The 17,209-nt window shown below is 36.1% G+C and overlaps 1 protein-coding gene across 2 annotated transcripts in view; it reads left to right on the forward strand.

Annotated features, from left to right (window-relative positions):
• Window positions 1-17,209, forward strand: part of LOC150104299 (uncharacterized) — an 83,302-nt gene that overhangs the window by 48,433 nt on the left and 17,660 nt on the right. For both annotated transcript variants that reach the window (XM_090396280.1, XM_090396281.1), the window contains exons 6-8: window positions 2,868-2,955; window positions 10,354-10,622; window positions 13,391-14,004. In XM_090396280.1, coding sequence (XP_090252406.1) covers window positions 2,868-2,955; window positions 10,354-10,622; window positions 13,391-14,004 — 971 coding nt within the window. The remainder of the gene's footprint in view (window positions 1-2,867; window positions 2,956-10,353; window positions 10,623-13,390; window positions 14,005-17,209) is intronic.

Consider the following 17,209-nt stretch of genomic DNA (forward strand, 5'->3'; position numbering starts at 1 on the left):
ACGGTGCGGAAAAAATATCAGTGGGATTCCAAGCTTGTACAGTCATCGATAACATTTGCATGATTAGATACCAAAAAGTAATTAAACATTGTTTTCATCAAGAGCTGTAATACGAATATTCATGTGATCGGTAAAAAGACTGAACTATAACCATCCACAGAATATTATAATTATTATTGTTTTTCATTTAATTTTTCTAAAATGGACAACCAATATTAGTTTTTTTTAGATGGTACAGGAACTCGTAAACAGGAACCACACCTATATAAATGTGGTGAAATTTATGGATAAGGTGGCCAAAGAATAGGCAGGAGAAAATTAATCACTGTTTATTTTGGATGATGTATTGTAAGAAATACTGGAGGAAGAGTATTTCAGGGAGTAAAGAGGAGTAATCATTGTGAGTTAAGTCATACTAAAATAAATAGACTGTTAAAATAAATGATAAATTATAAGATTCGTTTCTGATGCGGATAGTGTCTGTCATTTGGTAATACCTAATCTAATGTTGTTAAAACTTAGCATCCATTCTCGGTACGCTTTCTACATATCACAGGTGAAATTAAACTTATATGTTATGTATGCGAGTAGTACCATGACAAAATACACATTATATGCAGTATAAATCAGCATTTGATTATTGAAAATTAACTTTTTAAATGTAAGTTTAGATCTTGGATTGAAAGGAATCTTCAATATTTCTAGAAAATTTCTAGGAACGGCCAAGTAACCAGGCTTAACGTTTAGGCCATTAAAGCCTGACTGTTTACAAATCTCGGAATCAGTCAAGATTAATGCAATATATGATTATATTGCAATCCAAAATATCATTACATTGGATCATTTCATAATTGTATCATGGTGTATCCGTTCTTCTTGTCTAACTCAACCATAATATTATTATAACGTGTGAGCTAGTTGCTCAAACATGACCTTTCCTTAGTAAATCCCACGCTGTTCTTTGCAAAGTACAGATTCCCTGTCAACCCATTTCTCTGTGCGATTCTTCTAAATTCTGTGTGTAACATTTCCAAAACTTCGCCATCACCCCAGGGATACATACAAGTCTATAACTAGACAGGTAAGTTTTTGGACCAAGTTTGTGAAATGAAATTATCATACATTTTTTTCCCATTCCTGTGGAATCTTCTCTGTGCTAAGACTAAAATTATAGAACTAGATCAAGGCATAGCCAGTTCAAACTCTTTACATCCCTGATCCCATCTGCCTCTGTTATCTAATTCCTCTTCAGTTTATTTAACAGCTCTTATTCTTAAACATTCTTAGACATATTTTTACATCAGTTATACTTAAATCCTCATGGGTTAGTCTATTATTTTAGGAAATTTAAAAGTGTACATATAAGTAATAAATTCAACTAGGAGTTGTCGTGAAGATAACATAAATGTAAGAAAGAAATGAAGAATTGTCCTCTACGTACGCTATAGTTTGATTAGAACATATGATACCAGTCTTTTGAAACAGAAAAATTTAATGTCTCAATATTTCACAAAAGGAAACATAGAAAATAGAAGCCGATGATATGTTGCCTGATCGCTCATGTTAAAAACTAAGCATCAATCTAAATTCATTTTTGCCAGATTAAAAATAATTCAACGATCATGATTGAGAGCTAAATATTTTCTCGTCACGCTCTAGCAATAAAACACAAAATATTTGTAACTAATGGAATCATTAGCATAGTCATTCCAGTTTAATGTTGTACAATAAATTATATAGCCGATTCATTAAACTGAGACTTTTCATCCATGAAGAATTTTCGATAGATCTATGCTTCTTGCATATCACAACAGCTGCAGTCTATGACTGTTCATTTGAACAATCTTAAATTTATGCGCCAGGATAATATTGGAGATGAAATCCTCAGTATACCAGTAAATGACTTTGTTTTTGTTGTGTGTTTCGTGCAGTCTTATTTTATTTATCTATTTCTTATAGCGCACCTACAGGAGCTGCACACTTATGACTTGCTTACCATCAAGTACTATGAATGTTAAGAATATTCCTCTGAATTTGCGTCTAATCTGATCTAGCTATTGATTTCAAGAGAAAATGTAAATGTATGACGAGAGATGCCATTTATCATCATAGCGAGTCAATCCATAAACATTTTCCTCTTATTTGCTATAGGCTCAGTTTATTTACAGTCATTTTCAGCATCTGATTTTGTATAATTCCGAATGATTCTGTCTAATTTTTGTATTTAAACGAAAAAATAGATAGATGAATTGACAAATTGAATTTAATAGGTGTTCCTGAAAAGTGAAAAGAGATCGGGAAAGTGTCATTCCTATCTAAAATTGGTGGAGGAAAGAGTATCTCGAAGAAAACTGATAATAAAATGAACACATATACAGTCACACAAACAAAGATATTCTTGAATTGATTAACATGTTTTTAAAATTAAAATATGTTGATTTAACTCGACGATAACTGCTCACTACTAACGTCATAATAACTCATACATAATAGAGTGTTTGATTTGTATGTTTGTGTATATATCATTTTTTTTCTGGGATTTCAGAAACTAGGTTTGCATTAATTTATGATATACTGAGATTCACAAGAAAAATTAGAACTGAAATAGAACACTTTGGTGGATAGCCGATGATCATTTTTAAATCTGCGTGGGACTGACAATTTGATGTGCGCTCGTGCCTTTGTAGTTTGACTTTATAAAAATGTTTCAAAACCAATTTCAAAACAGGAAGATGCAATGGTTTTAATTTCTTTTACTAAGTGCAAGCATAATTCTGTAATTATTATTAAATATAACAAACCAATGCCAAGTTTTTCCTCCTTCTAATTACCTACGAATTGTATTGTTCTTTTTTTTTTTTTTACAGAGGAGCATTATTCTACTGCTACCGCAACAACCACTGGAACCACGGAGGGTTACTACACTACCGTTGCCCACAGCCCGCAACCCCAAAAGTAAGTAAAGCTTATCAAATAAAATATGGCAGGGCTGCTAACTAATTGTCGTAAGTTAAAATATATGCAGATCATTTTACATTTTGTTCGAAAGAAATTTTGAAATCTTTTACATGTCTATCGTGACAAAGCGGTGGTTAAATTTGATGTTGCTCTCTGGTCCATCTTTCAGTTGTTTTCCTCCTTCATTATTGAAATATTTTGTAGTCTTTTGAGGTTTGGATACATACGAGGGTGGTCTGAAAAGTTCTCGTTTTTTAATTGTTAAAAAACAATGAAAAAAACGAATTTATAATTTCAAGATTATTTTAATTTTTCAACATAATCTCCTTTGAGACTAATGCATTTATTCCAGCGAAGCTCCAGCGCCATTATCCCTTCCCTATAGTGGTTCTCAGTAAGATCTTCAAAATACCCCTCTACAGCTGCAATCACCTCTTGATTCGAAGAAAAACGCTGACCAGCGAGGAAGAGTTTTAGTTTGGGGAAGAGATAGAAGTCAGAGGGAGCCAAATCTCGGGAAAAGGGTCGATGTTCCAACAATTCACAGTGCAGATCCCTTAATTTTCCTATTGCCAAAACACCTTTGTGGACAGGTGCACTGTCCTGAAAAGATGATTTTTTTTTCTTCTGCAAACCGGTCTTTTTTCACGAATTTTTTCGTCTAGTCTGGTTAACAGATCGGAATAATATTTCCCGCTTATTGTTTTATCCTTTTCAAGATAATTAATAAACAAAATGCCTTTAGCATCCCAAAACACCGATTCCATGACCTTTCCTGCTGATTTAACCGAGTTTGTCTTTTGCGCTGAACAACCGGCTTCTATCCACTGTTTTGACTGCTGTTTGGATTCTGGTGTGTAATAGTGAATGCAAGTCTTATCCATTGTAATAAATCGACGCAAAAAATCAGTTTTATTGTTGTTAAAACACTCCATGCACTGTTGAGATTTTCATGCGAGTGCGTTTTTGAACTGCTGTGAGCAAGCGCGGCACCCATCTTGCGCAAAGCTTTTTCATTTGCAATTCTTCATGCAAAATTATCCTACATGTTCTTTTGAAATGCCTATAGTCTCAGCAGTTTCACGCACTTTGACTCCCCGGTCATCCAATACTATATCGTGCATTTGATGAATGATTTCTGGCGTTGTTACACTTTTTGGACGTCCTTCACGTGGATCACCTTCAAGGCTGGTACGGCCACGTTTAAACTCGGCAGCCCATTTCTTAATTGTTGAAAACGAAGGAGAAGAGTGCCCATAAACGTTTATGAACTTCGAATGATTTTCTTGTGGCGTTAAACCTTCTTTTACAAAGAATTTTATAACCGCATGATACTCAATTGTATCCATTTCAAAGGATACAGACAATACATTTGCTTCAGACAGCTGTATAAAACAAACTACTTGATAGAGTGACTTGCGATTTCACATGGATGCTTATGACAGATGTACCAACTTAGAAAAAAATCTTGCCAATAGTGTTGCTATCTGTGGTCGAGGTCGAGAACTTTTAAGACCACCCTCGTATATTATAGAACAAGGATAACTCCCCGGTAAGTGACGTGTGAAACTAATCAAACATTTCGGCTCCTGAGACACCTGCTCTTTGTGTCAAATTAAAAAAGCACTGATTATTAAAAAAACAAAACAAAATCGATGAATTATATTTTGTCTTAGACATGAAAAAGCAATCGTTTCTTCTTCTTGAATCTGGACCAGTCTACCTCTGAACGAAGGTCTGCACATAACATCTGTTTAGCAGTTGTTAATGGCAGAAAGTTCTGGTTTGCTGCTCGTATTAAGGAATTGGCTGAAGATCTGCCAAAACAATGAGTACTCATATTGAGTAACGATTGTGTAACAAATTATGGTCTTACGAATCCGGTATTATTGTTCAATATTTGACAGTTTACGGTGACTAGGAACGAATTATTATTACAAGTGAAATAATTTCGCTATAAAGATTAAAAGAACTACTGTTAGAAGGACTGAATAAGGAACTGCCTTATTCTTATTTTTAGATGTTTGCCTATAGCAAACATATAAAAATATTACTGCCGTTCTTGTAGAAATGACTGTTTCATTTCGAAGGAAACATCACCCATAACATCTTATTAGAATGCTGTTCAGAAGTTTGAAATGAAGTAATGCACATATTTATTTTTACTAATTCAACGAATTAAAAATTCCAGTGTATGATTTCAACATAATTTCTCATCTACATTTTAGCATGGTAAGCACAGCTCAATATTGTACTTTATGATGATCCCAAACACGGTATTTGCTCAACTCATACTGGCCAGTTTTCTGGATAATTGAGAAGGAAGGAAAGTGATCTTGATACTTTATTTTCCCCCTGCTATTATTCTTAAATTCATTTGACAAATATTCTAATTATATCAAATTAAGTAATTAGAAGTGATTTGCTTATAGCAACAAAAGCATTAGGTGTTCATCATCTAAATTAAATTTTAAAGTTCACTTTTAAAAGGAAGATATTAAGGCAAATCACAAAAATTTGCCTAAAGAAAATAAAATAGTTACAATATGCGCATAGAGCACATTAGTGTTTAATAACACTTTTTAAAATAAATACCAAGATAAACAACTATGTGTTTTGATAAACGTGTAGTTATCATTACCTAGATCAACGAGAATTTTGTAATTCGGATTAAAATAGGTTCATTCTGTGCATTTTAGGACTCAGCACTTAAAAATAAACATTTATTTATACTTGTCAGAGTTCCTTATTATAAACATGGCAAACATAAAAGTAAGAAAAAAACCTAAATGTCACTTAGAAAAAAATTGTTTGGTAAAATAAATATAAATAGCTCAAATTCAGACTCTTTAGCCTGAATAAGTAAGCTGGCAAAAGCTTATAGGATTATGCGTTTTACCTCTGAGCAAAGATAACGATTTCTCTCATCATGACAAGAATCGATGATTTCTTTTTCCAATTAAAGGGCACAAGTCCCCTTGTTTTTCTAACAACGTTATGAAAGAACACCTAAAAGATAAAATCCTTCCCTGCAGGGAATCGAATCCGAGTCTCCAGAGTGACAGCTGGGGATAATAATCATAGTGCTATAGAGGACTCAAAAGTATATTTGAGTTTTTATTTGATATCATCCCGACACACGACAGGCAACTGGGTCTATAGCAAATAAATGCCATGTGTGACCTGGGGTGAAGATAATCTGTTGATATTTTTCTTAAACAGTTGGAGATTGTAGTTCTTCGGAAAAATTTCGCCACTAAACTGTGGATGGAATGAAAGGAAACTGGGAGCAGCAGGTTCGGTGAGTAGACAGTTCGATTGTAAAGGGATGTTGAGTGACTGTCGTTCGAGTTCTTGTAGATCTGGAAGAAATGGCAGGCATAATGGATGCTAGTTCTGCTGAACAGAGGCACTGGAAATATCTGTAGAAAAGGCACAAGGCAGAAGATGATTTTTTATGAGACAGTGGCTAAAGAGAGTTAATGAAAAAGGTATCATTAATCAATAGAATCGCCCGTCTCTGAACAGTGTCAAGAATTTTTAGGGAGATCTTAGGTGCATATTTAGTCATAAATGATTCAGCCGAAAGTAATTTAGAAGTAATTTTATTTTCTTTTAGTTTATCCAATAGAAATCTTTAGATAGCATATTTTAAAAAAATACCACATTTAACACTAAAAAACAAAAAAGCAGCATTCCAAGTTTAGGCGGAGTTGAGATTTATACACAGTAAGTAACTGGTAAGAAGAGAAATATCGTCTTGAGCGAATAAAGAATGCTAAGTGTGTTGGAAGCTGAGGATTCTATGAGGATGCTAAGGATACTTGTCAGAAGAGAAATAGTATCTTGCGTGAAAAACAGTGTTAAACAGTATAAAAAAGCATGCCTAGTTTGCTAGAAACTGAGACTGTTGTAGAAGTTAGGTGATTATGCTAAGAAAGGCTTATAGTAAGAATCAGTCAAAGAAGAGAGACCTGGTCTTACCTCTTGAACTGAGCAGTAACAAAAAATATGTAGAGAGGAAGTAAGGTCTTGTTTGGAGAAAACAGACCAAACTATGTTTTGGAAGCATTTAAGGTGATTAAGTTGTTTTTACTGATACTGTAGAGATCATTGTTCAGGGCACATGTTACAGAGATATTATCGGAGCATTGCAAGATTGGTTGTATGATTAGAATGAATGAAGAGTGTTATCATCAGCAAAACTATGAATAGGGTTTGCAGTTAATGAGAGCAAGTAGTTTATGTATATCAGGAAGAGGATGGGTGATGTAATGGGGCCCTTGAGGGACATTTATGTTAACAGGATCTGAAATGATGATCTATCTGAGAGAGTAAACTGGCACATCTGGTTACAAAGGGAGGAAGGCATTCCGTATAATAGTAATTTGTATGGTAAACCCTCAATACCAGATTCTATCAAATGTCTTTGAAATGTCAAGAGCAACAGCAAAGGTTTCTCCAAACTTTTCTAAGGCAAGTGTCCCGAGATCTCTTGTGAATCTAGATTGGCGAAATCCATACTGGTGGTCACTAATTAGCTGACAGTTCTACAGGTGTCGAGGAAGTTGACAGTCCTTCAAAGTACTGGAGAAGTAACCTTCTCCATTACTTTTGTCAGAACAGATGCGAGAGCAAGAGGTCGATAGCCTGATGGTAGACATTTATCACCTTTAATAAATTTAGTTTAATCCTTTATCCAAGATTACTTCAGGCGCAAACACAGTTTGCGCCTGAAGTAATCTTGAGGCAACTCGTGGTAAAGGTGGAACAAGCTCTCATCACTACTCGTCTTAGTATTTCCCATAATAAGCACATTTCCTTGTGGACATGCATAATGCTATGCATTAAGGGCCACTACCCAGACCAGTTTCGACCATTCTTGAGGTCTCGTCAGTGGGAGCCAGACCCAGAGGTAGTGATACTAAGGTGGAAGTAATGGAGAAGGCATATTTACTTTAATGCATAGCATTATGCATATCCTCAAGGAGATGTGCTTTGCATTATGGGAGATACTAAGACAAGTAGTGATGAAAGCTTGGTCCACCTTTACCACGAGTTGCTCAGTCCTGAAGATACTTCAGGCGCAAACAAAGGATAAAGGATAAAGTAAATTTTATCTTTTTATATTGGATAAAGGATCAAAATAAATTTATTATAGTCTGACCAAATGGAAAAAAACTTCCAAAATTTATCACCTTTTCTTTTAGGAATTAATTGCATAAGGGCTTGCTATCATACTGTATGGTGGAATGTAAGCTGAATATAATACAAATGATAAAGAACAGATGTTAGTTCAGCTCATCTGTTGAGCACAGTGGAGCACTGTTGAGCTGATCTGTCGAGATTCATTTAGGACCAGCTGCCATATTGGTATCCAGGTTTGTCAAGATTTTTCTGATTTCTGACGCCCGAGGAGGTGTGCTATTCAGTGGTCTAATTAAATAACAAGGTGATTTGCTTTGGTCATTTATAGAGGAATTGGAACCGAAGAATGAGGACAGGACGTCAGCCTGTTTGTTTAGGCGATGACACAATGCTACCATTAGGGTGAGAACAAGGAGAAAGCATACATGTACAAAAGTTGTGCCTAACAGCATTGGCCAGGATCCAAAAAGCAAGACTGCTCTTGGTACAGTTGGAGAGTTTCCTCGCGAATTGTACCAAAAAAGGTTATAAATGTCTACCATGTCTACATTTCGCCCTACCAAACTCGGACTTGGCCTTTCTAATGATGGTTTATGGGCAACCGTGTAGATTGTAAACGAAACTGGGATTTTTGTCTCAAGCTACATACGATGGGCTGTTTTCTTTTCTTGGACCGCCCTGGCATACTTTTTGAAAACCATGGCTTAGATATAGGGTGAAAATTTTGAGCAGAGTAAAACCTCCATTCCAACATGGATTCTTTCTGTAATAAGATCGCAAGAAGTATCTGGATCTAGAAAATGGAAACAATATTCTGACCATAGAAAGGAGTAAAAGTCACATAAGTCTTCCTACTTGGTATTGTTGTAGTGTCAGAGCATACGAGGTTGTGAATGGCTGAGGGAAGGACATCCCACTGGAGATAAAACTAGGATGAGATTGCAATCTGAATTACCAAGAGAAGCGGTCACCTGAACGGTATATTTCGAAGGAGAACTAGTTAAGAAGAAATCCAGAGTGTTGGGTGAGTGAAGAGAACTGTCAGGAATTCTGGTAGGCTGTGGGTGATTTGTTTTAGGTCATTGCTTACAGCAAAAATTTCTCTCTCTTCCAGCTTGGTTAGTGGAATTTGAGAAGGAAGCCAGTTAGAGTCTTGGACTTTAAAGTCGCCAAGGAGGATAACTTCATTGCTAAGGAATGCGGATTGCAGGAAGTCAAACTTTAGGAATAAGAAATCAAAGAGGTCACAATGATTTTCAGAATTGTGAGAATGGTAAATACAGCAGATGAATGACACAAAATGTGACAATGAAATCTGAAGCAACAGAAGGTTAAACAACAGGAGATTCTAGATTAGACAACCTCTGGGAAGGAATATCGCGTTTTACAAAGAGATCCGATATTCCTTGCTTCTTTATGGTAATTTAAAACTATCAAGATGTATGTGGTTGTTATGGCCGAGATTTGTGTTCAGTGAGAAATAGAGCATCAGGTTTGGATGTTTGAAGGTGATTGATGCATGTCTTTGTTATTATTCATGCCACGAATGTTAACGAAGTAGATATGGAAGAAGTTTTTTCTTTCTTTCTTTCTTTTTTTGTAGATTTTCTTGAGTTTTTAAATTTTTTTGGAGGGGGGATAGGAATTTTTGAGGGAGGTTTATTTTTTAATTTAACTATACTGATACTAAACTTGTGTCGGTTCACTTTCATTCTAGTTTGTTGCAAAGCTGAAGAGGAAAAGAGAAAGGGATCATGCAGCGAGTGAAAATAGACTCTTGATATGTCACTCTTACAGAGCGCATTCAGTCCCTATACCATAACATGGCTTTGACAATGCCCTCGCCATGACGTGTCCTTCAGACGCGTCATAGCAATGTAGATGGACAACGAGATTATGCGCCAGCAGATCAGAAAACCTCCCAAAACACGTTACTATCTGGTTCGGTCCCGTATACTAACTAGCAGTCAGTCTGTGGACCTCGAAGATGAGGATATCTGTGTAGTATATCTAGCATGCCCTTTATGGGTATCACTCACGCTGCATATTGAACGATCGGGGGAGCAAAACTGGAACTTTTGTACAGTATTTACTCTAAAAAAAAAAAGAAAAGAAAAGAAACGAAAAACTTAAATGCAACTGTACTGTTTATTTCGACTACTAATTTTGAAGTGTATTAATTTCAGATTGCTTAAACCTGTTTACTTTCTCTTTATTCTATTTACATTTAAACTGTTCATTTTCTAGAAAAATCCCTCCACCTACTCCTCCGAAGCCCAAACCACCACCACAAGTTCATAAAGATCCTCCAGGGTCGCCAAGTGTCTATCAACATCACACAACCACTGCTCATATTCAGACATCTCCACCTCAACGGCAGCCATCACCTCAACAATTTGCTGGCGATTACTCTGCAAAATTTGTGACATCCCCTACTTCAGCATTCAGTCAACCGACGTTAAATTATTACAGCAACCACATAGAATCTGCTCAACCACCACAGCCACAGGCCAAAGGTAACATCGCAACTGCTTATCATTTCTAAGTGTGAATCATCAATTAATAATTTAAGACTTTACAGCTATTACTTTGTAACTATCTGGTCTACGCAATTTGCATAATTATGAAGGGCAGTCATAAAAATGTAAGCCTTTGTCTTCTTCGGGTTCATTTTGTAGAATGTGTAGCACACATTAGATATTTGTTTTTTCCTTCTTCTTCATGTAGCTTCCTCAGTGAAAGGGTGCAGCACCATGTCCTTCCAGTTCTCTCTGTTGGTGGCGTTCCTTTTTGTTTCTGCATAGCCATGCGATCCTGTCCATGATCTTATATCTTCAAGCCATGTCCTTCGTTTTTTTGCCTCTTGATCCTTTTCCCATAACTTTTCCTTCTAAAACTGTTAGTATCCTCTGTCCTGCTGAACCTCTCAGTACATGTCCTGCCAATCTCATCTTTCTCTGGATCATTTCCTGTAATAAAGATCTATGTGTTCTCATTCTCTGTAGGACATCTGTATTTGTAACATGTTCTGTCCATGTTATGTTTTTTCCATAAGTATACAATAACTTCAATCCATATTTCAGAATTTGTAACTTGAAATATCTTTACCGAAATTGTCTCATTTCCATATAAATGATAATAAATGAACTATTTATACTATCACAAGCAGAACACTGGTCTAGATGAAATTGCAGCGATAATGAATAACATGACTTATGCAAGAATGCTATTAGGAAATGGATTGTTTGGATTATCTCGAATCGTTTCCATAATTCTGCTTTGCGCAATTCAAATTAGATGAATTTTTAATCAAGAAAGGACGATACCACAAATGTTAAGAGGAAGAAAACAATATGAAAAAAAAAACCATCTCGCTTAATTGTATTTTAAGAGTCCTAGGTCCTAGAGCAGGGTTCTCAACCCTATGTTCTCGGACCAATTTGCGCACGCGGAGCTATTTGTATGTGTTCGCTGTCAGTTATTTAAAAAAAAAAAAAAAAAAAAATTAAAACTGGAAAATATAAGTCTTCTCCTAGTAATAATATTTATTAAAGCCGTAGAAAATGTTAACATTTATGTTATATTTAATGTTTGTTTGATGTATTTAGTCTGCTGGCAACCGTGCGCTTAAGGAATGTTTCACCATTTTGCCCAAAATGGATAATCCAAATACAAAAACAACGAACCTGTAAATTCAACAGCGATTGGAAAGAAACCTATTGTTTTATCGAGAGTAAAGAGAAGTGTTTTTGCTTATGCTTATTGTGAGATGGTTTAATTTAGTTGTATAATAAATGTTACATGTGTATTTATCATGCACATGTTATGTATGATAAATATTCTGCTCGTCAATTTTCTGTTTCTAGAATCTAGAGACATAGAAAATTGACGAACAGAATTGAGTGCATAACTTCACAATTTTTAAAGTACATGGATCCATTGAACGTTTAAAGCAAATATGAACCAAAATTTTTATAAATAAAGACAATGATACACATTGAAAACAAACTAATTCTGGGAGCACATGAACAAAAACCTTCATATCTGAACTCATATGAAAGCAAAAATTATGAACTGCATCAAAATGTCATACAGTATACAAGAAAAGCGATTTCTGATATATTGAGATACCAAACTGACACAGCATTATGAGACAAGAACTCAATGCAAGTAAATAAATAACTAGTAGACTTGATTTCTCAAGTTGACAACATCTTGTCTCCACTCTCTAAACTATAACTTCGAACCTCCACTGTGTCATGATGTATGTCAAAGTAGTGGCAGATAATGCGCCACCTGGTGTGAAACAACCTCCCTGCTTATCGGAAAAGCTTGAAGTGCCTTGAAAACCACCGCCAGGTTGGATCTATTGATCAGGATTACTTTATACCACCCTTAATACCAAATGTGCTGTAGGTTTCTAACCTGTTATGAAGGGAACTGATATAATAAAAATAAATAAAACGCATTTCCCTTGTGTTAACCAAGTAACAATTCGTAACTGTCCGAAACAAAAGTCGAATATTAAAATTTCAGTTATTTAAATAATTGAAATTTTCATAACTGAATCACATGCTCATAAGAAGTTTAAAAATAGTAAAGTAATTCATAAATCTGAAAGGATGTTAATATTGTGACAGGGTTCTTCTACACCACTTTCTTTGTTCCATCATATGCATTGCTGTCCGCGTGGTTAGCTTAGTGGCTATGCGCTTCGCAAACATGTACCTGGGGAAGGAGTGTCCTAGGTTCGATTCCCGTCGACGACGTGAGGAGCTTAAGGATCTTTCTCAGCCACAGCCAAGTTAGCCGGTCTTGGGCATAGACAACGGTCCCCCCCCTCAGTTTATCTGGGGGTTTTCATCCGCAAGCAGGTAAATCAGCACCGTGAACACACACACGGATTACAGTCATAGGATATAGTACTTAATCCCCCCATTAGGAGGGCTCAACCAGTTGTAATGGGCAGTCGAGGAACGGGGGAAACAAATAATTATTATTGTAAGGACTTCTAAATTTCGAATGCATTTTATGATTACGCTTCACATAACGAATTTCATATTTATGTCTGAAAATTTCCAATTAAAAATGAAATTGTATGTATAAATTTCAATAAAATTAATCTGTATGCAACAAATCATTGCATATTTGTTTCGTATGGATTAACTTTTTTATATATTCCATATTGTCAGACACATAGAAGCCTTACAGAATTGATTAGACATGTTTGCGATTCCGCAATTACAGTCACTGCAAGCTGTTTACAAAACTGTTTCTGTTTCAGTTGCACCACCTCCACCTCCTCGTGCATCTTCACAAGCATTGCATTCTCCAATTCAGAAACAGTCGTACTCTCAGGAAGATTCCAACATGGCTAGAGTCCAGAGGCAGCAACAGCAGCATTACGTTCAGTTTGATTATACCACGCAAGGAGTTCCAAGACAACATCAACAACTGCAGCAACAATATCAACAACAGCATCAACAGCAGCAGCAGCAACAAGAGTATCAGCAACAGCAATATGGATGGAACGATGCATCTCATTACCAGCGACAGCATTCGGGTCACACAGACGTTTCAACAGGTAGCTACCAAAGGCAGCAGTCAGGGCAAACTGACACGTCCAGCCTACGCAGACAACATCCTGGCTATGCTGATCACTCTGACCAGTTTACAAAACACCAAGGTCACGTTGAAACGCCTCTGTCGGCTGTTCAGCTACAGCAACAGATGCAGCAGCCGAATAGTACCGTTCATAAACAGCAACAAATGTATGAGATGATGATTCACCAACAGCAGTCGGAAGCGCCAAAGACCTCATCCCTTAGAGTGTCGCCCAGTCCTTCATCGTCTCCTTCTATTATGAGGAAAATGATGCATGCTGTTTGGCCCCCCAAGGTAAGGATCCATTTTTATTTCAAAAGTCAAGAGGGAAACGAATGTATTTATATTCGACCCGACGTTAAGTTAAAATAATATTATTACAACTTTATGAATTATGATATTTCACGTCACGCAAAATATCACATTGGCACAACTTTCTTAAGTGTAGATTTTGCATTTTAGAGTTTAGAGACAAAACTATCTCTTCCACTTCAAGAGTTCGATCTAATATGTCTATACTTAAATGCGTTATCTGTTCCGATAATGAATAAATATTCAATCTTTCAAATATTCAGAATATGATAAAAGATATAATGTTATAAATCACAAAAGTTAGAAACTCTTTAATAATTGGCTAACGGACCAGCTTAATTAATATCTGGCTAGTGTATGTCTCGTTTATCCAGCTCTTAGCTTCAACCAAATAACAGTGGAATAACAATATCACCATAATAAAAAATATTAACGACTGTTTGTTAATATTTTTTAGTCATTTGTTAATAATTAATTAGTCATGGAAACTGATTGGTAGCCCAACTTTGCCATTAGTCATCAACTGTACATAATATAGTTATGAGGGTTTAGTTAGGCTACAAATCAATGAAGTGGCGCTTGCGTCCTCTGCGCTTGGCTGCTTGAAGTCAGACCTAGGTTCTAGTCTAGTCGCTGACTGAAGGAACTTTTTCTAAGTCTATCTTCGACCGGTTCCCGAGTTAGTCGATCTCTGGCACAGGCAAGCTGGTTTTTCGTTCCGTAAACTCAAGAAAATCGACCGTAGTACCCACATTATTTCAGACAGTGATATATCTTGTTAGGGTTAGGAACCAAGAGATGGCAGCACTTGTTTGCCAGCCTCTTCATCGGTGGCTGCTATAATTAGTGATAGACATGGGCCAGCTCTCTCTGATTGGCTACCGGTGGAGATTGAACTGCCCACTCAGTCTCCAAAAGCTAGATAGGGTATAAAGGCCTCGCCTACTCCCTATTGGGGAATAAAAGGCGTTTAGTTGATTTTTTTTTTTTACAAATCAATGATAAATGGTTTGCCTCAGGTCGACAACACGGAAGACAAATGCAGCCATCTCGTGACCATAAAACCTTACCACTCGTATTTTGTTTGAAATAGTGTGATTTTCACGGTCGATTTTTCCAGCGTTGCTAAATATATTTTTTTTTTCTGAAGAAAGAAAACTGCACGCTTGCAACAAAGATCAACTAAATCGGAAACCGAATGAAGAACGGTATCTAATAAAAGTTCCGGTGGTAGGCGACTACAATTGAACATGTTACGGCCTTCCTTCTCACAGTATAGCATGATGGAATAACAACGTCTCTAAAAGGCTTGGATAACAGCGGAATCATGATTTAATATTTTTATGACAGATTTCACATACGAAAGGTTAGTGAATTGCAGAATATGCTGGCTGGATAACGTCTCCACTCTTCCACCGACTCTTGGAGGCAGAGAAGCTATAGATTTGAGTACCATTATGGCACAAATGTTTTGTGAACTTCTTCTGGTAATATATACATTTTATAGACCAATTTGAGACTATTATCTTACTTATTTTCAGAATCAAAGTGGACTGACAAACGTTTCTTATTTAGTCTCTAGAACATGTTTCTCGTTTAGTCTATAAAACAGGATAATAAACTCAGGTCATCCATATCTTATTGTTTTATAGCCTTTCATGGGTGTCTTGATCCTGGATACTCTGGTTTTTAACTTCTTAATCGAAAATTCCATCACAGAACTCAGAGATAGCAACGAGTTCAAGCTACTGCAGCATGAATGGTAGACAACTACCACCACAACGCATTTCGAAAATCCCCACTGCTATATTATTGTCTGGAATTATTTCTAGACAATAATATACTAGTCGGGATTTTCGGAATACGAGATGGCAGCAGTCGTCTGTCATATTCTCTCTCCAGTATCTTGAAGTTATTGGTAGCTGTAAACTCAAATGCTGTCAACGACTAAGGGTGGAAACTTCAGTCGTGTGGCTGTCCATCAATTTACAAAAGTCTTTTAGGGCTAAAAGAGCTCCGCCTATCTCTCTTTCTCCTTTTAAAATAAAAATAATAGTTAAAAAAATAAATATTTTTTTAAACCAGATCAACTGAAGATAGATTGAATATAATAAAACGAAGCAAAACAAAGCCAAGAGAAGTGAAGAAAAGACAGAGATTTGATTTTAATCAAGCAAGAGAAAATTTAATTAAATTATCCGCTTGTTTTCGGCTCAGCGCCAAAATTTCCTCTATCGGCGACTTTTAGTACTAAATCTTTTTTTTCGTGGAAACCATTTCCCATGCCTTCAAAAGTCTCAATATAAAATTTGAGACATTATTGGTTTTAGCTACAGATGTCTCCAAAGAGGGAAAGTTATTTTATGGCCACCCTGTATCTGGATTGGTCCTTCGATACACATCTAGAGATAGGAGATTGCCAGAAAAATCAGCCAAAAGATGGGTGGATATCATAGCACGCCATTAGGTTTGCTGATGGATAGGATAATGCTGATGTGTTTTAAATAGTTGAGTAACTGTATCCAGTTCCATTTTCTTGGAAATGGAACCCAAATAAGATCCCAAGTTACTTGATCTTAGAAACCTGGTATCTGCTTATAATAGCTTATTTAATCCTATCTGCGGTCTGCTACGTCTGTAAATTGAACACACACACACACACACACACACACACACACACACACACACACACACACACACACACACACACACACACACACACACACACACACACACACACACACACACACACACACACACACACACACACACACACACACACACACACACACACACACACACACACACACACACACACACACACACACACACGCACACACACACACACACACACATAAAATTTTCTTTATTTAATGTGAGCAAAAGCTAAGTAAAAAACACAATAAAAATATTATTTGGTGTGGACAGCCATTACATTTTCGAAGCTTAAAAATATACCATATTTACACGTATTTAATAGAGTACAGAATAATGCGAATTTATCTCATTCCATTTTACATAAAGAGAAATACTGGAAATTATAATTCTGAAAGCTCAGTTACAGAACAATGCTTGATTTAACATTATTGAACAGCCACTGGATATGTTTCGTATTATGATAAAGTGCTACTAGGGTAAATAATATACTACAGCTTTCTGCCGGTTGTCCGTCCGATTTTTGTATCTT

The sequence above is a fragment of the Typopeltis vanoorti genome, chromosome 8 (assembly GCF_054136105.1).
Source record: "Typopeltis vanoorti isolate ZY-2024b chromosome 8, IOZ_Tvanoo_1.0, whole genome shotgun sequence".
Classification (NCBI taxonomy): Eukaryota; Metazoa; Arthropoda; class Arachnida; order Uropygi; family Thelyphonidae; genus Typopeltis; species Typopeltis vanoorti.